Genomic DNA, 27311 nt, shown 5'->3' on the forward strand with positions numbered 1-27311 from the left:
GAGATGACTGGGAAGAAGGCACAGCGGGATTCAGTTGCAGTGCTGTATATTGAGGGGTGCCAATATTTTGGCCACCTGATGCAAAGAGCTGACTCATTGGAAAAGACCATGATGCTGGGGAAGATTTTCGGCAGGCAAAGAAGGAGGTGGTAGAGGATGAGATGGTTGGATGGCTTCACTGACCCAATGGACATGAGTGTGAGCAAACTCCAGGAGATAGGGAAGGACAGGGAAGTCTGGCATGCTCCAATCCGTGGGGTTGCAAAGAGTTGGACACAACTGAGTGACTGAACGACAAATCAAGAGGCAACTGGTCTGGTCCCTGCAGGGAAGAGCTGACTCATAGGCGTAAACAGCAGTGAGTCACTCCAGCAACTCCATGTCAAGCAAAGTGACTGGATGGGAACATCTCAAAGCCTCTTCAACCTCTAACATGCTGTGATTCTAGGAGACAAGACAGCCACCCAGCTGCTACTCTTTCCTCTAGGAAGGGCTCCAATAGCTCCTGAAAATGTACTTTGTGCAACAGGTCTTCAAAGGTTCATAAAAGGAGATAGTTACCCTGTAGCCCAGTTGTTTCTAATCCTCTGGATCATGGACCCCTTTGAGGATCTGATGAAAGCTAGGACCAAATTCCTGGGGGAAAAAACACCAGACACAGGGAACTGTCTGTATGATTTTAGGGGGTTCATAAATTTCCTCTGGACCACCAGGGGATCCCTTGATCTCCTGCCTGGTTCTAGACAAGTAGACTGCCTCTCTGCCCAGTTTCCCACCCTCTCCCAGCATGCTAACTCTCATCACTTCCTTCAACCTTGTGAATACATGCTTGTGTACCCTTGGCACCGCAGTGTTCATGGGTTCATTCACTCCACAAGTCTTGTTTGAACACTGCTGTGCTCTTTCCCCTAGATTGTAAGCCCCTCAAGGACAGGGGTCAGATATGGTTGAGGCTTGGGTGTCGGATATGGTATTGAGAGCCTCATGAAGCCTTGGTGATGACAGAGGACATAGGGGCCTCTGGGAAGGGAAATCAGGATCTTTTTTTAAAGACCCAAACTCACTCTTTCCAACAAGAGTTGCTCTCCTTGATTCTTAATTAGCTTCTTGATCAGACAGTTTTACCCTGATTGAAGAGGGTGGCTTAAATTTTGGGTCTGAATGCTACCTCCTAATTATCTGTCTAGTGTTCAGGAAGTAATTAAACCATTTTAATGGATAGGTGGCTGAAGGGAAGGAAGGTGCACCTGTTTTTGTAGATAATGCTTATTTGGCAATAGTTGGAAAAGCACAAACTACCTCATTCACATCCACTCCCTAGCGCGCTCTCTCTCTCTGCTTCCTGCTCTACAAATTACCTATTGATTCCCTGAGCAGCAGAGTTTTTTGTTTTCTTTTTTTTTAATGAGGGAAAGTGGGTGGGGCTCATCTGATAGGGACAGGTGAAGTGGGCAAAGCTGAATGGGAGAGAAAGAAGATGAATGGGGAAAAGGATGGAGGGAAAGAGAGACTAAAATTAGAATAGGAGGGAAGAAGGCTATTGGTGAATAGAGGCAGAGAAGTAGTAGAAAAACAAAATGGAAAAGTCTAATGAATGGCAATATCAGAAACTCAATACGTTTGGTTTTTCTTTCTTTAACAAAACAGAAATGCATTGTCTCATAGTTCTGAAGGCTTGAAGTCCAAAGTAAAGGTGCTTAGCAGGCCTCTGGAATCTGTAGGCGTGAATGCATTTGTTCTTTTCTTACTGTTGGAGTATAGTCACTCTACAGTGTTGTGTTAGTTTCTGCAGTGCAGCAAAGTCAATCAGGTGTACGTTTACATCTATCTCATCTTTTTCAGATTTTCTTCCCATTTAGGTCACCACAGAGCGCTGAGATGAGTTCCCTGGGCTATACAGGAGGTACTCATTCGTTATCTGTTTTATACGTATTATCAGTAGTGTGTATATGTCAGTCTCCCAATTCATCCCACCTCCTTCCCGCTTTGGTATCCATATGCTTGTTCTCTATGTCTGTGTGTCTATTTCTGCTTTGCAAAGAAGATCCTCTATAACATTTTTCTAGATTTCATATATATATGTTAATACACAATATTTTCCTCTTTCTGACTTACTTCACTCTGTATGACAGGTCCATTCATGTCTCTTGCAAATGTGTTTTGACTGAGTCCCTTTCTGGGGGTTTTTCATTTAATTTGTCTAGTAACCACCTAACAAGATGCCCGACCCTGGGCGGTTCTCCACAGACACAGCTCTAGAAGAATTGCTGCCTTCATCTTTCTAATGTCTCTCCGTCTTTCAGGGATCCTCTTCTTGTAGGCTCTGTAGGATGTCAGAACCCTTTGTTTGTTGCCATATCTCTCCCCCAGCCTCCAGGTGAAATGGGCCTTTGCTCAGCCCATGAGGATGGGATGGAAAGTGGCCATGTGAGTAGGTGGTCCTGCCTGTGTGGTTCCCTTGCCCTAACTCACAGTGCTATCAGGAAGTTCTCCCTGACCTAGAATCCCAATCTTCAAGTGATGAATTTTGGCCCTTGGTTCTCGCCGTGTCCACAGCAGTGAGATACAGCTTAATTCTGCTTAGTATTATTTCTTGAGTACCAACTGTGTGCTTCTGCGAGCACTTCTCTGAGCAAGCACTTCTGCTTACTTCTGTGAGCAACCCAAGAAATTGGGTTCCCATGATGTACAGAATTAACAGGCTAAGGCCAGCTGAGAAGTTCGTAGAGAAAAGCTCTGGCCCCTTCAGTGACACCGATCCCACTTGCCACCCTCGCCTCTTCTCTTGCTAGTATCCTAGTTTAAGTGGCATAAAGGTTGTAGACAACTTTAAAATGGTGTGGTACATGCGTGCTCAGTCGTGTCTGACTCTTTGAAACCCCACGAACTGCAGCTCACCAGGCTCCTCTATCCATGGGATTTCCCAGGCAAGAATGATGGAGTGGGTTGCCATTTTCCTCTGCAGGGGATCTCTCTGACCCCGGGATCGAACCTGCATCTCCTACATGTGCAGGTGGATTATTTACCACTGTACCTCCTGGAAAGCCCCCAAATCAGGGAGCTTATGAAGACAGATTCCTGGGCACTACCCTCAGGTGATGCTGATGTTTTAGATGTGGCCACCCTTGAGCAGCACTGCCTAGAACATGGTCCTTATCCTGGCATACTGCGTCATGGAAGCCTTTGAATTATGATCATACAAAGAACCAAAAGTAATTTTAAAAACACTCAATTTCCAGATGTGACAGACACAGAAGCTAAGGCAACCGAAGAAATGGATACTTCCTCTCAGAGACCCAAAGCTGTTTGGGTCCCACAATTTAGAGTCAACTCATGGATGAACGTGCATTGAACATTAAGAGTACCTGCCACTTCCTAGCCTTGTCTCTTGATCTAAGTTGATTCCTCTTTCTGAGCCCCAGTTTTCCCATCAGGGAGTGGGGCTGCTATCCCCTTCCTAATAGGGTTGTTATGAGACTGAATGAGGTGATGAATCCTTTGCTCTGACGCCTGTACTGTGCCAGGCACACATTTACACTCGATACTGCACGGTTTTGATTGTTTTGGGGAGATTGCAGAACAGAAAAAGTCCACTCTTATCTCGTCCCTCATCCTCCTACTCCTTTATTGCCAACCCCATTCCCAGCTACAAGCACCTGTTCTTCTGTCTCCAAACTGTCCTTCCCAACCCTCGGTCTGAGTCATTGTTTATAGATGAATAACATGCTAGACCTGAAAGGAGCTCTGTAAACCAGCTGATTCTTCACGTGTCCCAAATATCCTTGCACTGGTATGACTGAGAGGTCCATTTCTGGAAGTGTTCGTGAAGTTATGCCCTAAGAGACTACAGACTTCTTTTATGAGTTTTTGGGAGGCTTAGCACTCTTCTCTCTGAACAAATACTAAAAGGACCATGCATCTCCACCACCCTGGGTGGCGATGGCGGAGGTCAGGTGATGATGGTGATGGTGATGAGAGTCAGTATTTATTGAATGCTTATTAGGTCCTATCATTAAAAGGGCTTTGCAAATAGGGTCAACTTATCACACAAACCCAGTGAAGAAGGTGATGTTATCTCCACTTTACAAAACAGGAAGCTGAGCTCAGAGAGCCCTTTGCACTCAGGTGGAGCCAGGTGCCTGGCCCTGAATGTGAGCATGAGTCAAGTCAAGATTTAAGAAATGGGTACAGAAGGGAAAAGTGTGTGTGTGTGCACGTGTGTTTGCCTTACCATGCTCTCTTGTATTTTCTATCAGCCAGAGATAGAAGATTCAAAAGCCTAGAGAACTGTGGAGCCACAAGACGGAAGGTTCTTGGGTCTCTGAATCACAGTATGGAGGAGAAACCCGCACCCCCCCGCCCCACCCCCCGCCACCCACAACTCACAGGAACTACTATTGGGTTGAAACACTGAATTTGGGAGCTTACTTTTCTATTTGCTGGAGTTACAATACCTTTGGAGCATGTTAGGGGCCATAGAAAAAGGCAGTTGTGGCTCAACGGCACATTTCAAATGGTTCCCAAAATATATGCGCTGGCCTGAGCATCCACGCTATTTACCAGATTGCAACTATTTCTAGTCAAAACCCATCATCAATGAACAGACTTGCCACTTCTGAACGTGCTCCAAAAACTGTGCTGCAGGCACTGAAGGCAGTTCCTAATAGGCGTTCCTAAAATATTTTAGCCCTGTCAGCACAGCTGAAATAACTGAATTGCTTCCCAAGGGGTCTCCTTTGAGGGGGACAGTGCTCGTTTGGTGTGTCTGCTTCTAAATCATCATCTTCATCCTCTGCACATCCAGCAGCTCAGGTGTGGAGAAAGGTTGCCAGGCACAGGAAGTGGGGGTAGGGTGAAAGGGAGGTGCTTAAGGAAAAAGGCGAAGATTACAAGTTAAGAGTTAATCCAAGCCAACAAGCACCTCCGGAAGCGCATGGAACTCTGCTCAGTGTCATGTGGCAGTCTGAATGGGAGGGGAGTTTGGGGGAGAATACTCAGTTGCTCATTCATGTCCGACTCTTTGTGACTCCATGTACTGTAGCCCATCAGGCCCCTTTGTCCATGGAATTCTCCAAGAAAGAATACTGGAGTGGGTAGCCATTCCCTCCTCCCGGGGTTTTCCCGACCCAGGGATGGAAACCGAGTCTCCTGCGTTGTCTCCTGCATTGGCAGGCAGATTCTTTACTGCTGAGCCACCTGGGAAGCTCTTGATGGAGGATGGATATATGTATATGTATAGCTGAGTCTCCTTGCCATTCACTTGAAACTATCACAACATTGTTTGTTAATTGGCTATTCAGTTCAGTTCAGTTCAGTCGCTCAGTCGTGTCCGACTCTTTGCGACCCCATGAATCACAGCACACCAGGCCTCCCTGTCCATCACCAACTCCTGAAGCTCACCCAAACTCACGTCCATCAAATCAGTGATGCCATCCAGCCATCTCATCCTCTGTCGTCCCCTTCTTCTCCTGCCCCCAACCCTCCCAGCATCAGAGGTGAGGTGGCCAAAATATTGGAGTTTCAGCTTTAGCATCAGTCCTTCCAATGAACACCCAGGACTGATCTCCTTTAGAATGGACTGGTTGGATCTCCTTGTAGTCCAAGGGACTCTCAAGAGTCTTCTCCAACATCCCAGTTCAAAAGCATCAATTCTTCGGCGCTTAGCTTTCTTCACAGTCCAACTCTCATATCCATACATGACCACTGGATAAACCATAGCCTTGACTAGACGGACCTTTTTTGGCAAAGTAGTGTCTCTGCTTTTGAATATGCTGTCTAGGTTGGTCAAAACTTTCCTTCCAAGGAGTAAGCATCTTTTAATTTCATGGCTGCAGTCACCATCTGTAGTGATTTTGGAGCCCAGAAAAATAAAGTCTGACACTGTTTCCACTGTTTCCCCATCTATTTGCCATGAAGTGATGGGACCAGATGCCATGATCTTCATTTTCTGAATGTTGAGCTTTAAGCCAACTTTTTCACTCTCCTCTTTCACTTTCATCAAGAGGCTTTTTAGTTCCTCTTCACTTTCTGCCATAAGGGTGGTGTCATCTGCATATCTGAGGTTATTGATATTTCTCCCGGCAATCTTGATTCCAGTTTGTGCTTCCTCCAGCCCAGAATTTCTCATGATGTACTCTGCATATGTGAAATAAGCAGGATGACAATATACAGCCTTGATGTACTCCTTTTCCTATTTGAAACGAGTCTATTGTTCCATGTCCAGTTCTAATTGTTGTTTCCTGACATGCATATAGGTTTCTCAAGAGGCAGATCAGGTGGTCTGGTATTCCCATTTCTTGAAGAATTTTCCATAGTTTATTGTGATCCACACAGTCAAAGGCTTTGGCATAGTCAGTAAAGCAGAAATAGATGTTTTTCTGGAACTCTCTTGCTTTTTCCATGATCCAGAGGATGTTGGCAATTTGATCTCTGGTTCCTCTGCCTTTTCTAAAACCAGCTTAAACATCTGGAAGTTCACGGATGTTGGCAATTTGATCTCTGGTTTCTCTGCATTTTCTAAAACCAGCTTGAACATCTGGAAGTTCATGGTTCACATACTGCTGAAGCCTGTCTTGGAGAATTTTGAGCATTACTTTACTAGCGTGTGAGATGAGTGCAATTGTGCGGTCGTTTGAGCATTCTTTGGCATTGCCTTTCTTTGAGATTGGAATGAAAACTGACCTTTTCCAGTCCTGTGGCCACTGCTCAGTCTTCCAAATTTGCTGGCATATTGAGTGCAGCACTTTCACAGCATCATCTTTCAGGATTTAAATAGCTCAACTGGAATTCCACTAGCTTTGTTCATAGTGATGCTTTATACCCCAAAACAAAACAAAGTTGTTTTTTTTTTTAAGTTAATCCAGGAAGCTGGATAAGCCACATAGAGGTAACAGATCATGGTCTGTGCATTGTCTGGCCCATGTATGTAGTGGATTCTATTGGTTGTTTGGCTTGGCCCAAGAATATGGGAATTCCCAAGGTCACAACTGCCAATTTCTGAGAGTCATCATGACCTCTCACAGTGGAAGTGTTTCCAAAATCCTGGATTTCCAGACCTAAAAGAACCTTGTAGGTTATCAGGTTCAACCCTCTCATTTTATAGATGAGTCAACTGAGTTGTAGAGAGAGGAGGTAACTTGTCCCGGGTCACAGAGGTGGCTGGTAGCTAATCTGGTCATCAGATCTAGGTCTTCTAGTCTCTTCTGCTGCACCAGCCTGCCCCTTCCATATTTTCAGGGAATTAAGAGGTTGAACAGGGCTTCCCTGGTAGCTCAGCTGGTAAAGAATCCGCCTGCAATGCAGGAGACCCCAGTTCTATTCCTGGATTGGGAAGATCCCCTGGAGAAGGGATAGGTTACCCACTCCAGTATTCTTGGGCTTCTCTGATAGCTCAGCTGGTAAGCTGCCTGCAATGTTAGAGACCTGGGTTTGATCCCTGGGTTGGGAAGATCCCTTGGAGAAGGGAACACTACCCACAGTATTCTTGCCTGAAGAATCCCTATGGACAGAGGAGCCCGGTGGGCTACAGTCCATGGGGAAGCAAAGAGTCAGAGATGACTGAGCGATTAAGCACAAGAGGTTGGACAGGTGGGGTCATTCCTACCCAGAAGGAAGGAAGAAAGGAAGGAATCTTTGTGGCATATATGTGCTTTTTATGTTAATGTGAATTAAAACTAAGTTTGAAAAACAATGTTCCCACAGCCCTCCTGTCCCCACCCACTGCGTGCTTGCTATAAACTGGGATTTGAACTTCTTCATCTCAGAAGGCAAGAACCAGGCACCTCTAAATCAGAGGGAAATTACTCACTGATCTGCACACGGAGAAGTTTCAACAGCAACAACAAAAGAGAAATATTTTCTATAATTCCATCCATTACCCTAGCTCTCTGTTTTAAAGATTTGGAGCAATTTCAGGATCTCTCTTGCTTTCCTTCCCCTGACCCGCTTCCACTCACAAGAGAAAAACAAACATGAGGAGGACGCGGGCCTCATTTTTGCAGAGTTGACTTCTTGGTGGCCAATCTCTTGGGTCTGTGGAGTGAAAAAAAAATGTTTTTGGTGCCAGGGACCTTAATTAATTTGCTCTTGTTAAATCCTAATAACTTGACCCACTGGAGCAGAGAACGTCCCATTTGTTTCCTGGGAGGCTGTCAGCTTCTACGCCAGGGAAGACAGCGTCATTAGAGATGACGGAAGAGGGGGCAGGTGGGACGAGGACGTTTGATGTAATCAGATCTTCTCATTCAGGAGACGCGGGTGAGGGAGCAGAAACCTTCCAGGAGAGGCACTGCTCCAAATAACGGCAGATTCTCAATTATGGGAGGACTCCAGGCTGTGGCAAACCTTTAATCATTTTGGCAAATCTTTATCGAGTACCTAGGGGGAATCTACCCTGACCTGGTCACTGATGTGTATAATGCCTGCTCTTTACATGTGCCATCTTATTCAGTCCTCTCAACAACTCTCTGAAGACAGTATTATCCCATCTCACAAGGGAGAAAACAAAAGCAGAGAGGTTATACAAATCACTTAAGGTCCCATTTAGTAAGAAAGTGGGCACCATGCAGCCCCAGACCATTATGCAGCACCACTCCCACCATTCCGGAGACCCAGACTCTGAGGTCTGTGGCTCAGTCCCTCCTGCTACCTTCTTATCTTCTGTCTCCTTTCATCCCTTTAGGTGTTTAATGTTCCCTAGGTCTCTGTTCTTAGTCACCTACTCCCTGAACAGTCCTCCTAAGTTACCTATTCAAAATTCACAGCTTCAAACACCTCTTACTGTTGCCTTCCAAATCTGTCTTCAACTGCCTGCTTTCCTTACTATCTCATCTCCCCATCAGTTACCAGGAGTTGTCAGAAATGGTTCAGTGCCCTCAATATCTTCTTCTATATCACAGGAGGGGACCACCTATGCACTAAAAAGAAAAAAGCTTTTCCCTCTTTCTAGCCCAGGGAAGAGACACCTTCCTGACCCTTCATTCTCCTCTTTGCAGCCCATAATGTCTTCCATGTGTCTGGCATCTCTTCTACTGCCAACTCATGACTTAGAAACTGCCTCTTGCCTCTCTGCCTGGATTTTAGATTTAGGGTGGTCCTTTCTTTTTGTGCTGCCTTTGTCGAAGACGTACCCTTTAGTTCCTCTTTGTTTTACCCACTGCCCATCCCATTCTCATGCTCAAAGAATGATGCCTGGTCCCCACTCAAGCGAGCGTCCCGGGGTTCCCACCAGTCTGAAGGAGTTCAGACCGCCCTATCAAGTCCACATCCTGTGTACTTCTCAAGGTCACCCCACACACGTCTTCCCCACCATCGCAGTTTTGCATCTCTTTACTTCTTTCTCACTCTATTATAAGCATTTTTCAGCTGGCTTCTCCCAACATCTAGTCTGTCCAGTTCTGTGATCCACTCTCCCAACAGCTGCTAGAGCTCTCTCTTTAAAACACATGTCTGATCATACTTCTCTGTATAAAATCTTTAAAATGCCTCCCCTCACCAACAGGCATGTCTGAGCTGCTTCGTGCATGATTCATCAGCTGTGAGATTTGCTTCTTGCCAACCTCCCCATCCCCGTGACCTACCTCGCCATGCTGGCTCTTTGCACTGAGCCATAAAAAGCTGCTCAATGCTTTCTAAGCACACCTTGTTCTCTCTCATCTCTGTCTCTAACACGCTCTGCCTGGAAAGTTCTTCTCCACTGTTCTGGACAAATTTTGACATATCTTTCAAACTAGCTCAAGGATAGGATTCCTTCCTTTAGAAACCCTTCTTTTTAAAATTAAACTTTTTATTTTGTATTGGGGCATAGCCAATGAACAATGCTGTGATAGTTTCAGGTGGACAGCAAAGGGACTCAGCCATATATATACATACATGTATCCATCCTCCCTCAGACTCCCCTCCCATCCAGGCTACCACATAACTTTGAGCAGAGCTCCATATGCTACACGGTAGGTCCTTGTTGGTTGTGGGCTCAGTCGCTAAGTTGTGTCCAACTCTGCGACCCCATGGACTGTAGCCCACCTACCTGGCTCTTCTGTCCATGAGATTTCCCAGGCAAGAATACCGGAGTGGGTTGCCATTTCCTTTTCCACCTTGTTGGTTATCCATTTTAAATACAGCAGTCTTGAGTACCTCCAAAGAAGAGTTAATTGCTCTCTGCTCTGTTCTACCTTTCTCTGTGTCTTGTAAAAGCTCCTGTTCTGTTGTAATTTATTTGTAGACTGTGAGCTCCTCAAGGGCAGGGACTGGGACTCATTCACATCTTTGTTAAAGTTCCCTAGTTTCATGAATAAAATTAGGCAGCTAACAAATGCTACTGAATGAATGGATCTGACCGCCCGGAGCTTACTCTGACTCAGTCATTTTCTGTGCTCACCCTGTGTCCTAGCCTCAGTAATTAGCTTGTCTGCCTTCCCAGTGAAATGTACAGTCCTTGAGAGTGGATGATTCTCTCATTGGGAGTGCTCTCTCAATAATTTTTTTTTAGCCCTGGAGCATGTGGGATCTTAGTTCCCCAACCGGGGATCAAACCCATGCCCTTTTCAGTGGAAGCTCAGAGTCTTTACCATCTGAGCCACCAGGGAAGCCCAGGAAGCCCAGAGTCTTAACCACTGGGCCACCAGGGAAGTCTCCAATAAATATTTCTATTTCTGAATGAAGGAATGGATTCCCTAATTTCATGTTAACCAGTGGATTTAGCTCCCCATATTCCAAGGACCTTTCACGAGAGTGTCACAGGAAAACAAACCCCCCAAATTTCATCTCGACTTCTCAAGCCTCCCTCTTAGTTGATGTCAGAATAGCATTGACCAAAAGGGAGGTGCAACAATGGTTCATTTCCAAATCCCTGAATACAGGACAGGAGCAGCTGGGGCTCACTGAAGTTCTTATTGCCACCAGCCGTTAACTCAATGAGTCAAGATATTACTGGACCAGTTTTACCTCAACCTGCCTCCCCATTCAAGCTCTGCATTTGCAATTTCACAGAGCAATCAGAGATGAAACAGGCAGTATAAAGCGCTCAGGAATTGAAGCCAGAGGGTCATGGTCCAATCCCCAGCTCTACCATTTGCTTAGTTATGTGACCTGGAGCCCAACTGCTTTAAGCCTACCCTCACCTGTTCAATATGGATAATTCTTCCCCTGATTACCTTCTAGGCTTGTCAGCCCCTTTCTCAGTTCCTCTCTGTTGCTGGGGTTTGGTGGATTGTTCTGTCTACAGCAAGTTACATCTGGCTTTTACTGTGGCAGAGATTGGTCTCAGGACTTAGGACTCTAAGCCAGGAGATGCTTAATCTGTAGAGGTGACCTGTGTTCCAGAATGTACAACCTTCTGACATGACGAAGTCCAGAGTCACTGTCCACAGCCTTGAACCCATGCTGCATTAAACAGAGAACCCAGACCTTCCTGGCAACCATTCCAGGCAAAATCCTTTGGTGAGAACCAGAGGCCATTGCCCAAGAGCCATTGCTTTCACTGATTCACCTGAAGGTCAGCCAGGTGGACACAGCCATGGATGGGGCTGATGCGACTTCACAAGCAGCAAGCCGGTATCTCAGACTTTGCATCCTCTTAGCTTCATGGCAGAGAATTACCCCTTAAGCTGGTGTTGACGCAGTGAATTTCTCATGCGTCCCTCCCACTCTCATCAACTTTTCCTAAGCACACCACTCTGATAGAAAAGTTATTTTTAAGGATGAATTAAACCTATGCATTATGTTTACTCAAATTTTTACTATCTGAGGCCATTCAACAGCCTCAAGGAACAGACCAAGGTGTCTGAAAAGTAGAGAAAGTTCAAGGAATTATTTTAACAAGTGTCTTATCTCTTTCTTAGGCTAAGGCTTAGTCGCTAAGTCGTGTCTGACTCTTGCGATCCCATGGACTGTAGCCCGCCAGGCTCCTCTGTCCATGGAATTTTCCAGGCAAGAATACTGGAATGAGTGGCCATTTCCTCCTCCAGGGGGAACTTCCCAACATAGGAATTGAACCCACATCTACTGCCCTACAGGCATATTTTTTTACCCTCTGAGCTGCCAGGGAATACCATATTCTAATTTCTTTCTTACTCCACCTGTTAAGCTAACACAGGGCTACACTCATTTTCCCTTCCCCAAGGATAAAGAGGGGTGTGATGGCACACGCTCCTTCTGTAAGAACAGACCGTGTTGGCATTCTGGTTTGTCTCTCCTGGGAATCTGATGAAAGTGCAGTATCAGCTGAGTTGTAATATGTCCTAAGTTGGAAGTGACCCTGATTGGTGAGTGCTTTACTATGAATACTCCTGGGAAGCTGTAGCATTGGGCTTTCTTAGTCCATTGACTCTTGTGGATATGTCTGACTCTTGTGGGGACCCTGAAAACTGGGCCAAGAGGGACGCACTGTTGTGGATCTCATCTCCTTGTTTCTGAGCTATCACCTGTGGGCCGAGAGACTGGTCCTGAACTACAACAGATGAGAACTCACCTGCAGAAGCAAGCTGCACCCACTTGAGGAGCCTGTGCTTCCTGTCTATGGTCCTCTAAGTGACTCTGGCGCCAAACACGCTCCCTGGTAGTTCCATGAGTCTGAATGTCTAGCTGAGCTTAAAAATAAAGAGATGCCACCCGATTATCCCTTCCAGAGAGCTCTTTAAAAGCTATTTTTACATCTACTTGTGCAGTGCTGTGTGTTTCTCCTCAACTGGCCAGAACACAGCAGGAAAATGACTGTTACTTATATTTCATCCTTAAAGCCATCATCCTTACTATTGGTCATCAGTTCAGTTCAGTTCAGTTCAGTCGCTCAGTCATGTCCCACTGTTTGCGACCCCATGAATCGCAGCACACCAGGCCTCCCTGTCCATCACCAGCTCCCGGAGTTCACCCAAACTCATGTCTATCGAGTCGGTGATGCCATCCAGCCATCTCATCTTCTGTCGTCCCCTTCTCCTGCCCCCAATCCCTCCCACCATCAGGGTCTTTTCCAATGAGTCAGCTCTTCGCATGAGGTGGCCAAAGTACTGGAGTTTCAGCTTTAGCATCATTCCTTCCAATGAATACCCAGGACTGGTCTCATTTAGGATGGACTGGTTGGATCTCTTTGCAGTCCAAGGGACTCTCAAGAGTCTTCTCCAACACCACAGTTCAAAAGCATCTTTGGTGCTCAGCTTTCTTCACAGTCCAACTCTCACATCCATACATTGGTCATCACCATCATCAAAAGCATCATCATCGCAACCACCACAAGAATCTATGCACTCCAGCTCCTGCCTGTCACCTCCCTCTTTTTTATCCAGAGCACATTTTGCACACATATGTGCTCAGTTGCTTCAGTTGTGTCTGACTCTTTGCGACCCCATGGACTGTAGCCCTCAGGGCTCCTCTGTCTGTGGGATTCTCTAGGCAAGAATACTGGAGTGGGTTGCCATTTCCTTCTCCAGGGGATCTTCCTGACCCAGGGATCAAACTCAGGTCTCCTACATTACAGGCAGATTCTTTACCACTGAGCCACCAGGGAAGCCCAGAGCACATATTACTCCCTTTTTAAATTTTTACATGGAGAAGCAAATGGCAGCCCATTCCAGTGTTCTTGCCTAGAGAATCCCATGGACAGAGGAGCCTGATGAGCTACAGTCCATGGGGTCGCAAAGAGTCGGACATGACTTAGCAACTAAACAACTCAGACTCTTCAGGTAATATCATTGTTAGTAACCCGATATGAGAATGTTTTCTATATTACTCATTTTTTGTTGTTGTTCCAGTTGCGACAGAATCTCATCAAATCCCGACATTTCTCCTCGGGAGAGAATGTCATAGGCCAAGGGCGTGGGTAGGGCTTGAGGAGAGAGCAGTTATAAACACAGATCTCTCTGTGTTCATTCTTGTTGTGTTGAAGTTAAGAGGCAAGATGACTGGCAGTGGGATCCCTCCTCAGGATCACGTCTGCTGCCACATTAGTTAATATCAGAGCACTTTAATCTGAAGGATGATACTGTAACTTGATTGAACTAATTCACTTTTAATTATCGATAGCTGTTCTATTTAATACCCTCCTACATACTGGGGACCACTGTAAACCTCTCAGACGACTTGTATTTTTGTAGCGCTACGAGATTTATTTACATCCCTATAAAGAGAACTGGATGTTTGCTTGAACTCTGGAGATATACGTGTATATATTTGATATGCAATGTTTTGTACTTGATGTCAGTGTACTTGGATTGTGATTACCCCCGTGTACTGGGTGGCAGGGGCACTGAGTGGTTTCTCCTGAGAAGAGCTCACGTGGAGACCCAAGTTCTTCCTGAAAGCTTTTTGTTGTGGGAGATCTGCTGCTAGGACCTCGGGGATGGGTCCCGGTCCGTGTTTAAGAGAGCGAATTCCTCTGCTCTGAGATGCCACTCAAGAACTCTGGAGAATGAAGGACAATCAACTTCAAGAGTGTCTGGTTTCTACCAACTGCTGGAACAAAATTCCATGGGCAGCATTCCTGTGCCTCTCAAGGATGCCGGTTAACACCTGTCCTTGAGGGCTCTACTGTGAGGGAGAACTCAGTTGGGAAAGCTGGAGCCAGCTCTGAGCTGTTCACAGGGGCAGGTGGACTGGAGGGCTGGAGCTCCTGCAGCCGATGTGGGTCTGAGGGCTTACACCCAGCTGTCTGCACCAGGAGAGTCTGGTTCAGCCTCTGGCTGCTGAGAATGCTCACTGAACTGATGGGTCCTGGGAGGAGGCCATGCCCTGCAGAAGTAGGAGCAGCTCTTTCTTGGCCCTGCCTGGCTGCCCACCCCCCACCCTCAGAAGACCAGTCAGTACTTCAGGGAAGCATCCAGTGAAATACCAAACACCTAGTGATGAACTTCCACTGGAGGTCAGCATCTGGAAAAAAAAAGTTAATCCTTTGCCCAGTTGTTTCATATCATCTCTGTCGCTGGGCTTTGACAGATGTCCTGCCCACCCCTTTTATTTCCTGTGGGTCAGCCTCCCCAGGTAGCGGGATGGAAGAGCAAGAAAGTCTGCCCTTCGCCACACTAACAGCCATTGACCCAGAGTGGAGGGTGTGTGGGCAGTGACTGGCACACGTGTGTGGTTTCCAGCTCAGCTGACAGTGGGGGCTCAGAAGGGCACGGAGTGGGGAGGGTCCACGACCCTTAGCCACCTGCCAGACTGAAGGCCAGAGGCAACTTGTAAAATTAGGCGCGATCTTCACTCCTCATGCCCTTTCTCTTTTAGACCCATTCACTGGTGAATGGTCCCTCAAGGCTGAAGGATCTGTTGCCGTTGGGGGGCAGGCGGAGAGCTTACCCTCTAGTTTCTACACCAATCTCAACCCTGTGGTTTTCTCAGTATCTATTGTGTGAGCTACTGACGTGACCTCTTCCTCCTTCTGATTGAAAGCTCACCCAGCATTTCTGGATTATAGAATTCTTATCTCCTGCCTTGTTATTTTGGGAATTTTGAATGTCTTTTCTTTTGTTTCTGAGAAGTAACCTAAAAACTTCCTACAACACTAAATAAAATGGTACTGGTACTACCTTTCAAAAAAAAATAAATAAATTTTTACAGGTGAGATAGTCTAACTATAAATATATGTGACCACTTTTGGATGGCATTAAAAGAGATGAGGGTCCCTATGCATTCCCCTTCCATCTAATAACGGTTTCCAAGCAGTCACTGGCTCTCACACCAGATGACTGGATAGCTCATGGTGGGGCTGTGCCCCTGAGAAGGATGTTTTCCTGAAGGCTTGGAAGGAAGGAAAACAATGTGAAAACTCTCAGCATTTAGCTCACTCTGCTTTTCCCATAATCGGAGTGACTGAGGGTCACATGTATACAAGATGGGAGAAAAAGTGGGCCGTGGGGGGAGCAGGCAGGCAGATAGAGGAGCCAAGGAAGAGACAAAGAAGGAGATGGTCCCAGAGCCCTACTCAGAGCAGACACCATGAGGAGAGACCAGAGCACCACGAGGGCCAGAGTGGGGGTGCCGGGTGGCTCAGAGCCATGGGGTGCAGCCTGCCATGAGGGCCCCTCCTGCACAGGCCCCTGTGCACTGGAAGTCTCAGGTGGCATCCGCAGGTTTCCCAGTGCTGCTGCAAGAGTCCTGCTCTCTGATGCCAGAGGATAATAGAAAGAGCCCTGGATGGCCAGTTGGGAGACCTTGCTTCTAGTCCCAGCTGAGCAATCACGAGCTGATCACTCACTCCCCTTTCGTGGGCCCCCTGTTCTCTCAGCTTCCAAACAAGGGAGTTGTCTTGATTGGTCCCATGACCAAGTGTCTTCTATGTCCAGTCCTCCCAGTTTTCAAATCTCTGGAGCCCTGATTGGGAGATGGTATTTATGCTCCTCTCTCTCACTCATGCTGGCCTCCAGGGCAGGAGCTTATTGGTGACATCATTGGCCCATAGCCTGTGGGCAGAAGGGCCAGGGTGCCAGCACTGAGCAGAAGCTCTGAGAAGCTCTGTGAGTTTCACTCATCCTCTTGTGGTAGACCCCAGTAGTTCCTGCCCCTTTAGCCTGGGCCCCATCATAAGGAGACACTCAGGCCTGAGCCCAACACAATCTCAGAAGTTTTGTCCAGCCAAGCCTGGCAGAACCAAATCATCTCGTGGACCCACGAATGGGACATAAATGCTTGCTATGAGGCAGTGCAGTTTCGGAGCTGTTTGTTACTGCAGCCAAAGCAGACGAATACACCACGTGACAGGAAAGTGTGTCTCATAGACATGCACTCCAGGAACCCATCAAAGGCCTGCCTGAAGGAGAATGAAGGGCAGCTGGAAGGGCCCTACAGGAAGGCTTCCACTGCTTCCCCCTTCTTGCCAGAGCCACACACCTCCATATGGAGACGCACCTGGTTTTTGGCATCAACAACTCGTGCCTCAGCAGGGGTAGGAAGGGAGTCTGGTAGGAGAGGAAACTAAATTAGAATGCCTCAATGTCAAATTCCTCCCCATTCACAGGCCTCTCTCTTCTATAGGCCTCCAAGCCTGGGCAGTCTGTTTTTTTCACTGCCTAGGTGCTGTAATTAAAAGGCTCTTGAACTTGGGAGTTGACGTACTGGTTTAGCCAGCATGGAGAGGCGGCAAGACGCTTAGATGGGTTTACAAGTGCCAGCATCTCTAGCCTCTGGCTGCTGCAGTCTGTATGCAAGCCTCTGTGATCCCTAATATTAAAGGACCCCGAAGAAAATGAACACCCTCTCAGCCCAATTCTAGCTGATAGATGTTTTCTTGCCAAACAGAGCAGTGTAGCCTATCTGATAGAAACACAAACTAATGCCCAGAGAGGACCACTGTGGAGCTCTGGTTCTGTCGGCACTATGGCCTAGGGGGTAACCTGAGAGGTCCAGGATAGGAGATATGACCAGGGCTTAAGCATGCTTCCTTCACTCAGAGAAAACCAGGGCCATTCCCCACCTCCTCAGTCATTTGGATGAAGACTCCAGAGTTGACAGCCATAGTCATCTGCTGGGAAAAACAAAAACCTTCCACCAGCCAGCCTAATATAATGGAAGAGAAGGGAACACACATTTGGGAGTGGTGCAAGGGAGCAAGCAGGAACTTACAGTGGTGGGATTCTAACCTTCTTCTAAAACACTGAAAGCTTAAAAGCAAAACCTTACCTGGGAACAGACACATATGTAAATCGATGAAAGTACAGAAGCTAGGGGTGAAGCAGGGATGAAGATTCAGAGCCCGTCTGTACAGCATCTCATTCCCCACTCCTTAAAGTGGCTCTTGAAGTTGTGCATGGAACCCCTGAACTACATACACTTTGAAAACCACTAAATTAGAGAAATCTTGGGTATTAATAGGCTTAAAGAAAGCTGAAAGAAAGGGGAGCAAGGTATCATCATGACTGTTTCTGGGCATTTTGCTGTGAAGAGAATGGAATTAAGTGTCTAGGCCTTTTGTCCTGACTTGGCAGTTGCGGTACACAACGGATAAGAGGCCTTCCACAACTTGCCTGAGGCAGGTAGACTGACCAACTGACCTTTCTCAAATATTCTTAGAGGCTAACCTCCTCATTTTCATCTTCAACTGGACAGGACAGAGTTCCGGGAAAGACTGAGGTCTCCTGTCTTTGTCCTGCCTCCTCCTACTCCCTACACACCCCTCAAATCTAAGCCACGGCCCCTCTTGAGCTCACAAGTCTCAAGCCTGGTGCCATCTCTGCTTTGACCTTTTCGACCTTTGAGAGGGAGGGACCCTGGGGGATGTGTCTAATTCACCAGCACATGGCTCCCCACTTCCTGTAGAGACAAGCTTCCAGACCCACCTAGGCACACCACGTCCACGAATCCACACATCCCGGAGACCCACCTATGCACACCACATCCACGCATCCACACATCCCAGAGACCCACCTATGCACACCACATCCACGAATCCACACATCCCAGAGACCCACCTATGCACACCACATCCACGAATCCACACATCCCGGAGACCCACCTATGCACACCACATCCATGAATCCACACATCCCAGAGACCCACCTATGCACACCACGTCCACGAATCCACACATCCCGGAGACCCACCTATGCACACCACATCCACGAATCCACACATCCCGGAGACCCACCTATGCACACCACATCCACGAATCCACACATCCCAGAGACCCACCTATGCACACCACGTCCACGAATCCACACATACCAGAGACCCACCTAGGCACACCATGTCTATGAATCCGCACATCCCGGAGACCCACCTAGGCACACCATGTCCATGAATCCACACATCCCAGAAACCCACCTATGCACACCATGTCCATGAATCCACACATCCCGGAGACCCACCTATGCATACCACGTCCATGAATCCATACATCCCGTAGCAGATCTGGAAGAGGAGGTCTTGGCGCTGCCATTTTGCTGAGGGGCTGAAGGTTGACCAGATGAGCCAAGAGATGCTGGCGATGAGGAAGAGGGAACCCAGGATGGCAGCTGCGATCTGAACCTTCTCGATGACTGTCAGGGAGATGGCCTGCCACTGCAGGGGTGAGAACGGCGGGTCAGTGGGGGCCTGCAGGCCCTCATCCCATTTCCACCCCATCCCACCCCCTCTTCCTGCTGCTGCCCCAGCCTCTCACCTCTGGATTTAAACCAGGGCTCACCAACGTGTGATATGGCGGCTCTGTCTGAGAGTTTCTGAGTATTAACTTTGTGTTTTTGATATGGAAGAAACCCATATATCACACCAAATGATCAGAAGTCATTTCTGGGTGGGCGAGGCTGAGAAGGAAAGTCCTTGTGGTTGATTATGATGCAGACAGAAAACTGGGAAGGAGAAAGTGGAAATGCAGCATGTAGGTGGTGTTCCAGGTCCCCAGAATATTCTTTTCTGAGCAACACATTATTTTCTCACTAATAGGTGCTAAGAGGGCACAGGCCTTTTTTTTTTTTTTTGCTTGTTTTCTACAACAACACCTGGCATGTCATTTAATATACATGCTGGAGATTACCAATTCAACAGACAAAGAGAGGCCACAGGATGTCAGGGAGAGAGAAGAAAAACAGTATAATTTACTGACTGTATACTAATGCTGAAATTTCAGTGTTTTGTTTTTTTTAACAGAAAAGCACTATGCTAATAGCTTTGTTGATGGATGGATTGAAGGTTAGAATGTGGGTGGGTTTCCAGTGAAATTCTATGAGTCTATGACTGATCCAGGTATCACAGGCCTAGATGAGCCATGAGTTGGATTTTAGTTTGGGATTTATTCATGCCCTTGCTCAGCAAATATGTACCGGATGTTCTGTGTGTGTACGCTGCTAGGTACTGAATATAAAGCAGTAAGCAAAAGCATGCAGACTTCTGCCTTCATGGGGCTTCACATTTAGAGAACACAGGCAGACATATGATTATTTACAATGGCAATCCATTATGACATGTGAGAGCCTATGACAGGGGATTTCACTTCCTAGAGGAAGCAATGAGTTGAGTGGGAGTTTACTAGACAGAGAGGAGGCATACGTGTCCAGCAGGGAGAAGAGCATGTGCAAAGGCCCTGTGACAGAAGAAAGCAAGGTAAGTACAAAAACCTGGAAGAAGACCAGAGAGGGTGGAGCAGAGAGCAGGGAGTGGGGTAAGACAACTGGGAAAAGAAGAAGGAATACCACACGGGAGCCTAAAGAATATGCAAAGACTTTTTAAAACTTTTTTGTAAGAATAAATATGATACTCTTGACCAGTTTGCAGCACGGAAATGACAGGATCAGGTTTGGGAAGGTGGCATGTGCGCATGCTCAGTTGTGTCTGACTCTTTGTGACCCTATGGACTGTAGCCCACAAGGCTCCTCTGTGCATGGGATTTCCCTGGCAAGAATACTGGAGTGGGTTGCCATTTCCTTCTCTAGGGGATCTTTACAAACCCAGGGATCAAACCCGCATCTCCTGCATTTGAAGGCTGATTCTTTACCCCTGTGCTACCTGGGAAGCCCTTCGGAAGGTGGAAGGAAGGACTATCTCCTGATTGCAGCACTTTGTGTAACGCCCTGCAGAGAGTGCCTAGTAGGCATTTCAGAAGGCATGTCAGAACTCCCCAGAAAAGGCGGACAACCTTCCTTCTGCCAACAGCAAGCCCTCCCTGCACATTATATGGCCTAGATGGAAGCACCGATGATTCTGGCTCGTGCCGGGACTGACCAGTGGCCCCTAAGGAACCGTAACTATTTGAAAGCATTTGCTCGCTCATCTAGATGTGGGACATCAGCCTTTACATGTAATTATACAGATAGCATCCTGTTACAGGTAATTGGGCCTTTACATTTTCCACTGCTCTTTCCACCCCGCCTAGGGTTACACCTAACAGGAACTTTCCAGAAGATGGCCTGATCCCACAGACTCCTCTAATAGAGGGCAAATGCTTTTTCCAGAGCCAGCCTCCCTGTCTGTGAAGAGGGCTCCTGATTGAGCTTTTTGTTTCTACCTCTATGACATCAACACCCTCCCCTTCTTCCACTCCAGGCAGAAGAAACCCCAAATGGAGAGGCAGAGGAAGCTCCCCTTAACCCCTAAAGTCCTTCCTACCAGCCCCAAGCCACTTGTGGAAGCCATACAGCACCCCGACTACAATTTGAAGCAGGAAGAAGAAAGAGCAGGATGGGGTGCTATGCCCAAGGCTTCCCTCCTGTCTGCCCCATGGGAGGCTCCACAAGCGATGTGGGGAGCAGAGCCACAAGGAGAAAGGAGAGGACAGGGGAGCTCTCTGGTCTCCCAGGGAGATGGGGAAGGGCTCCCCAGGGAGCAGGCTCTACCCCTACTGGATCCCCGGAGCTTCTTCATCCCCAGCAAGCTCCTGATCACAGCATCCAGAGACTTCTCCATGCCCCTCTGTGCAGCGAATGGAGAGACCAAGGGGCAAGAGCATGAAGACAGATGATTCTTTCCTTATAACAAGAAGGGGCAGTGAGCAAGGGCCTGGTCACCCAATCCTAGCTCAGCTCTGCTCAAACTCACGGAGTGTGACCTAGGAGAAGTCAATAAATCATCAGGACTTCCCAAAAGTGGAGATAATTGTTTCTTAGAGTATTGTGAGAATTAAGTGAAATTAATCAGTGCTTTGAAGGGTACCTGCTGCCATCATTTCTATTCCCCTTTATATTTTAGCAAAAATACAGTTATGCATGGCAAGGTAGGAGTATTCATAACCATACTTAGCAATCTCCAAGCTGGGCATGTAGGGTAGAGGTGAAGGGCCAGACTCAGGAGTCAGACCCCTGGATATAACCCTGCTCCACCAGGGTGACCTCGGGCAAACTGTTGACCCCTCTGTGCCTCCATTGTCTCATCTGTAAATTGGGAATGATAATAGTACCCATTGCATTGGGTTGTTTTTAGTATTAAATAATATATGTGAACACTTAGAACAACAACTGGCCCCCAGTAAGCACTAATTAAATGTTCATGAATATAATTGCAGTTCAGATGTAGCAAAGAGGATGAGAGGCACCCACAGAGCCTTGAGACCACAGGGCTACACTGAAACGCCACCTTTCTCAGGAGCTCTTTCTAGAAACAGAGCTTGCAGAGGGTCATCAAGATAACATGCTGTCATGCCCACTGTTTCTCAGAATGTTTTATGGGGTCATGAACCAAGAGGTGAGACATCAGAGACTTGGAAGAAACCTCCCTACTCTGACAGAAGTTAGCCCCGGCACCCCATCCATTGTTCTCCTTTCTCTTGGTAGGGCTTGCCTGCTCCATCCTCTACCACAGATGAGGAGGATCAGAAGTTGCCCCACCATGGCTGAGCAGGCAGTCATCTCACACTTGGCTGAGACTGAGGAGCCCAAGACATGCAACTGGATCAATTTGGGCCAAAACCACACACTACTGCTGCTAGTCCAGACTACTTCCTTCTTCTGGTACTATCTGGAAGAGTGAAATGGCATTTTCTGAGCACATACCACTGAATGCAATGAGGTCCAATCACAATCCAGAAATAACAGAATCAGAATCTCCGATGACTAGAAACTCACAGTTAAAGACACAGTATAGCTTAAGAATAAATTCATTCTTAATTAGTAATTTAAGAATTATTCTTAAGTAGTAACTTGATAAAGTTATTCCAGAGTTCCAAAGAAAAGCAAGGAGAAATAAGAAAGATGTCTTAAGTGATCAATGCAAAGAAATAGAGGAAAACAATAGAATGGGAAAGACTAGAGATCTCTTCAAGAAAATTAGAGATATCAAGGGAACATTTCATGCAAAGATGGGCACAATAAAAGACAAAGTTATTCTTTAGTAACTTAAGAATAAAGAATAAAGTAGAAAGGCAATGTCAATATTACCATTTGCTTAAGGCACTATGAGATTAGAATAATCTTTTCTTTTCTTTACTCCCAGGAAAAGATTCATTGGAAAAGACCCTGATGCTGGGAAAGATTGAGGGCAGGAGGAAAAGGGGACAACAGAGGATGAGATGGTTGAATGGCATCATCGATTCAATGGACATGAGTCTGAGCAAACTTCAGGAGATAGTGAAGGACAGGGAAGCCTGGCGTGCTGCACTCCAGGGGGTCTCAAAGAGTCAGACAACACTGAGAGACTGAACAACAACAACCCCCAGGAAAAAGTTATCCCTAAATTTTTTTCCCTTTTTGTGTCAAGGGCTAATGCCTGTTTATGAGCCAAGGACAGAGCCAAGGGGGCACTCGCCTGGTGGGTTTAGATTCTGACCCTTTTCCAAAGCTTGAATCGGCTGAGAAAGAAAAGAAGAGTTAATGCACCCCAGGGCCTGGAATCAGACACTGCTATTTTAAGACACTTCAAGATTTTGAAATGAATAGCTGAGGATGGAACCAGTGCATGGGGAGGCACCTCTTGTTCTGACTCTTTGGTGCACCATCAGGATGACTGAGGTGCCTGGGGGTTCTGAGGCTCCCTTCTAGCAATAATGCCCCCCTACCCCGGGCTGGCTCCTGCTGCAAGGACACGGCAGCTCCGGGTGTTTGCAGCTGCCCTTCCATGCAAAGATCCCAGCCCACCATCATCCCCAAGCCACTCGCTCTGCTGGGGCAGCAACACTGACTCTCTCTCACCCCCTCGGACAGGAGACAGACAACTGTGCCAAGCTGCTGGAGTTCCCGCGCCCTCGCCAGCATGCTGGCTAACTGATGACGTGGCAGCTTCATTGGCTGACCGTGTCTATGTGAAGGTATTTTCAGATGCAAAGTGCCCTCTGTGTGTGTGTGTGTGCCTCGCAGGGGGTAGCTGTGTGATGTGGAGGATTTATGAGGTGGCACAGGGGCTGTCAGCTTTTCTGGGGATGACAGATGTCTCAGGGCAGGGTGGGAGGGGTCGGGAGGACCATGGGGGGCATGGGGGCCTCTGATCTGACAGCCCCGCCCCATGTGAATCTGTTCCACAGACCCCACCTGAACCCTGGTCTTCCTGCCCTTGACCTTCATGGACTCTTTATATTCTCTCCCTTTTCCTTCCTGCACCGTCTTTTCTCTTCCTCTGATTCCCTCTCCTGTCTCGTCTCCGTTTTTCCCTTGTCATAAGAAGTGTGGTCTGTGGACCAGGAGCAGCAGCATCACTGGGTAGCTTGTTGGAATGGAGAATAACAGGCCCCACCCTGCGTTTTGTTGGGATTCCAGGAACCGTCAAGTTTGGGACATACCATCCAGTCTCTGCTCTCATTTCTTCTTTTCTGCCCTTAACCTCATCACAGTCTTTCTCCTCACCGTCCCACCCTGCCTCTTTGCCTTTTTTGCACTCTCTGTTCTCTCTTATTGTTTCCTCCCTCCCTCTCCTCTTTGCTTCTTGTTCCTTTTTCTTATTTCTGATTTCTTTTATCCATTCATTTATCCATGAACTCACTTATTCTCTCTCTTCCATCTGATTCTCCATGTTTCCTTCTCTATTTCTGTCTCTTGATCCCACCCCTTTCTCCTCTTCTGGCTGAGGCTTAAGAGAAAACACAAAAATTCTTTCCTGCCCTCCTGCCCACTCTGCATCCTCGGTCTCGCCCACCTGGCCATCTTTCCCTTCCTCCAAAGCCCCGGAGCTCTAAGGTGACTTCACGTCCCGCGGGAGATGAGGGGGTGTGGGGAAGCCCGGCCCTCGCCGCAGGGTCCCAGCTGGCAGCCCCGGCCGTACCTGCAGAGGGTTCTTTGTGCTGATGGCGATTACGTGGTACTTGTAGTAGCACAGCTCACAGCTCCAGCAGCCGCGCTCGCTGATCCACTTGATGAGGCAAGGCTGGTGCGTGCACTTGACCGAGCCATCGCAGCGGCACGGGCTCAGCAGCTCCCCCTGCAGGGAGAGAGGCGGAGGGTGGTGAGCCAGTGAACCAGTGAGGTTGCTCAGTCGTGTCCTACTCTTTGCGACCCCATGGACTGTAGCCTACCAGGCTCCTCCATCCATGGAATTTTCCAGGCAAGAGTACTGGAGTGGGTTGCCATTTCCTTCTCCAGGGGATCTTCCCAACGCAGGGATCGAACCCAGGTCTCCCACATTACAGGCAGACGCTTTACCGTCTCAGCCACCAGGAAGCCAGACCTCAGCAATGGGGGGAAAGGGTGGGGAGTTTGCCTTCAGAGTTGGTTTGCCCCCCACCCTCCATGTCTCTGGCCAGGCCAGACCACAGACTTGGTTGGGAGGTGGTCTGGGCTCCAGGTTCCCAACTTCAGTGAATTCAACTAACAATTCTGAGCTCCTGGCTCCTACTCGGCACTGCCCAAGTCCTAGGGTTTCTATGAAAATGAGTGAGAAGATCTCCATGGAAGTTCTCTGCCATCCAAAGCGGGTGTCAGCCTAGGTAGATAAAGGTACAGCCAGGGGTCTCAAACCCAAATGCTCTCAGGGGCAGACAGGCCACACTGTGACTGAAGCCAGGTGGAGGAATGGATTGGATTGGCAGGTTGAAGAGACAGCCATCATCAGCTGCAGATGTGGGAATCTGTGTTCCAAGGAGGCAAGTGTTTATGCAAAATTTCCCTGTAGTCAAATGTCAACAGCAAACCCAAGCTTTGAATACATGTCATGAAGGTCATTTGGCCTAGCTTTGGAGTTCTGGTCCTGAGCCTTTGCATTCTTCTGCAGCACAGCCCATAGAGACCCAGATCCCCTCTGTGAAGCCTCTTGCCCCTGGTCCCAGAGCAACAAAAACGTGGGGACCTAGGAGGCTGAGCAGATGCCCCCTCTGAAGGCCTGGGGCCCTCTTGGCATGTCCGTTGGGACAGGCTGGGAGTCATTGGGAAGCCCAGCTTGGGGCAGGCTTCACTAGAAGCAGGGAGGCAAAGACAGTGCCAGAGTTGAAGCTCCTTGTGGACTGCAAGGCTGGACTCAGTCTCTGGAGCCTCCTGTGACCACATGTCACATGACCACACACCACATGACCACAACTGAAGTCTGTGCCCACTCCCTGCTGGTCCTGATGCTGCGGCCCCCGAGGGCCTCCCTCACTCCCTTCTCTCCTCCCCCTCCCTTTCCCCTCTTTCTCCCTCCTCGCTTAGAGCCTGAAATTTCTACCTCCTGACTCCTGTCCACCAGCGCCTTCATTTGCCTTCTCAGGGACTTTAGGAGTGGGTCCCACCCAACTCCCCAACCTCTGTTCCCTTCTGACCTGTCCCAAGGCCCCCTTCCTTACTTCCCACGCCCTTCCTCCCCCAACTCATCTATTTTGAAGGAGATGCCTTCTGCCTCACTCCTGTCAAAGGACCCAGAAGCTGCCAGGCACAGCCCCTTTCCCTAAGCCCCATGCTGGTGTGTTTGCAATATGGCCACTGAAGCCATGTCCCTTTTAATTTGGTGATGGTGGTTTAGTCACCAAGTGGTGTCCAATTCTTTTGTGACTCTATGGACTGTAGCCTGCCAGGCTCTTCTGTCCACGGGGTTTCCCAGGCAAAAATACTGGAGTGGGTTGCCATTTTCTTCTCCAGAGGATCTTCCCGACCCAGGGATCCAATCTGCGTATCTTGTGTTGCAGGCAGATTCTTTATCCACTGATCCACCTGGGAATTTGGGGATTTCACTATTCAAGAAACCACATCTTGTTCCCAACTTAGAATAAGCAGGCACAGGAGCTCCTGACCTATTAGACACAGACCTTTATTTGTGTATTTGGTCATGCTCTTTGCTGTAGACTGTAGAAACAGTCCTTTTCTCCCAAGATGCATGGAATCATCTTTCCCTTTCACTTCAACTCCTATCACTCAAAGACTACCCCTAGGCCTGGATGAGATCTAGAGTGTCTTTCTGCACCTGGTGTACCTGTACAATTGCTTTTCTGTCTTCATGATGGTTCCAAAGCCACCTTCTACAGGGAGTCATCCCTGATTTCTCTAGATTGAGTGCAGTGCCTTGATCTCTGAGCACCAGTGCAACCTTCTGAGGCCCTTGGCATGTGCCTATCCACTGCCCCATCAGAGGAGCCCTAGGAGGCAGGGATAGGAGGTTGTTCATCTTTGCATTCATTCTCCCAGTGCCTAGACTACACCCAGCAAGCCTTCAACAGCCTTTGTGTTTGAGCAAGTGAAAACATAATTCAATTGTCTGCTCAGGTTTCCTGCCTGGCCCAGAGGAATGAAGATGAGACTGCCTATTCCATAAGAACAGGAGCCATGTCCATCTTGTTGACCTTGGGACCGCAGCACTTCACTCAGTGCCCAGCACTCCACACGTGTATGTATGATGAAGGAACCTGGTGACGGAAATACTCAGGGTGCCACCACCTCATAAAATCCTCTCTGATTCCCCACTCTGCTCCTTTTGTGTTGACAGGTCCCCTCACGGTGGCTGCAGCCAGGAACCCTCCCATACCCACTGTGAAAGCACTTCCCCATGTGTCTCTGGGTCACTATACCATGACCTCT

At 47.9% G+C, this 27311-nt stretch overlaps 1 protein-coding gene across 1 annotated transcript in view; it reads right to left on the reverse strand.

Moving 5' to 3' along the window:
• The window catches only part of MARCHF4 (membrane associated ring-CH-type finger 4), a 117586-nt gene that overhangs the window by 4970 nt on the left and 85305 nt on the right, over positions 1–27311 (reverse strand). The window contains exons 2-3 of the mRNA XM_006076458.4: positions 24595–24750; positions 18786–18978 (exon numbers count right to left, since the gene is read on the reverse strand). Coding sequence (XP_006076520.1) covers positions 18786–18978; positions 24595–24750 — 349 coding nt within the window. The remainder of the gene's footprint in view (positions 1–18785; positions 18979–24594; positions 24751–27311) is intronic.

The sequence above is a fragment of the Bubalus bubalis genome, chromosome 2 (genome assembly GCF_019923935.1).
Source record: "Bubalus bubalis isolate 160015118507 breed Murrah chromosome 2, NDDB_SH_1, whole genome shotgun sequence".
Taxonomy (NCBI): Eukaryota; Metazoa; Chordata; class Mammalia; order Artiodactyla; family Bovidae; genus Bubalus; species Bubalus bubalis.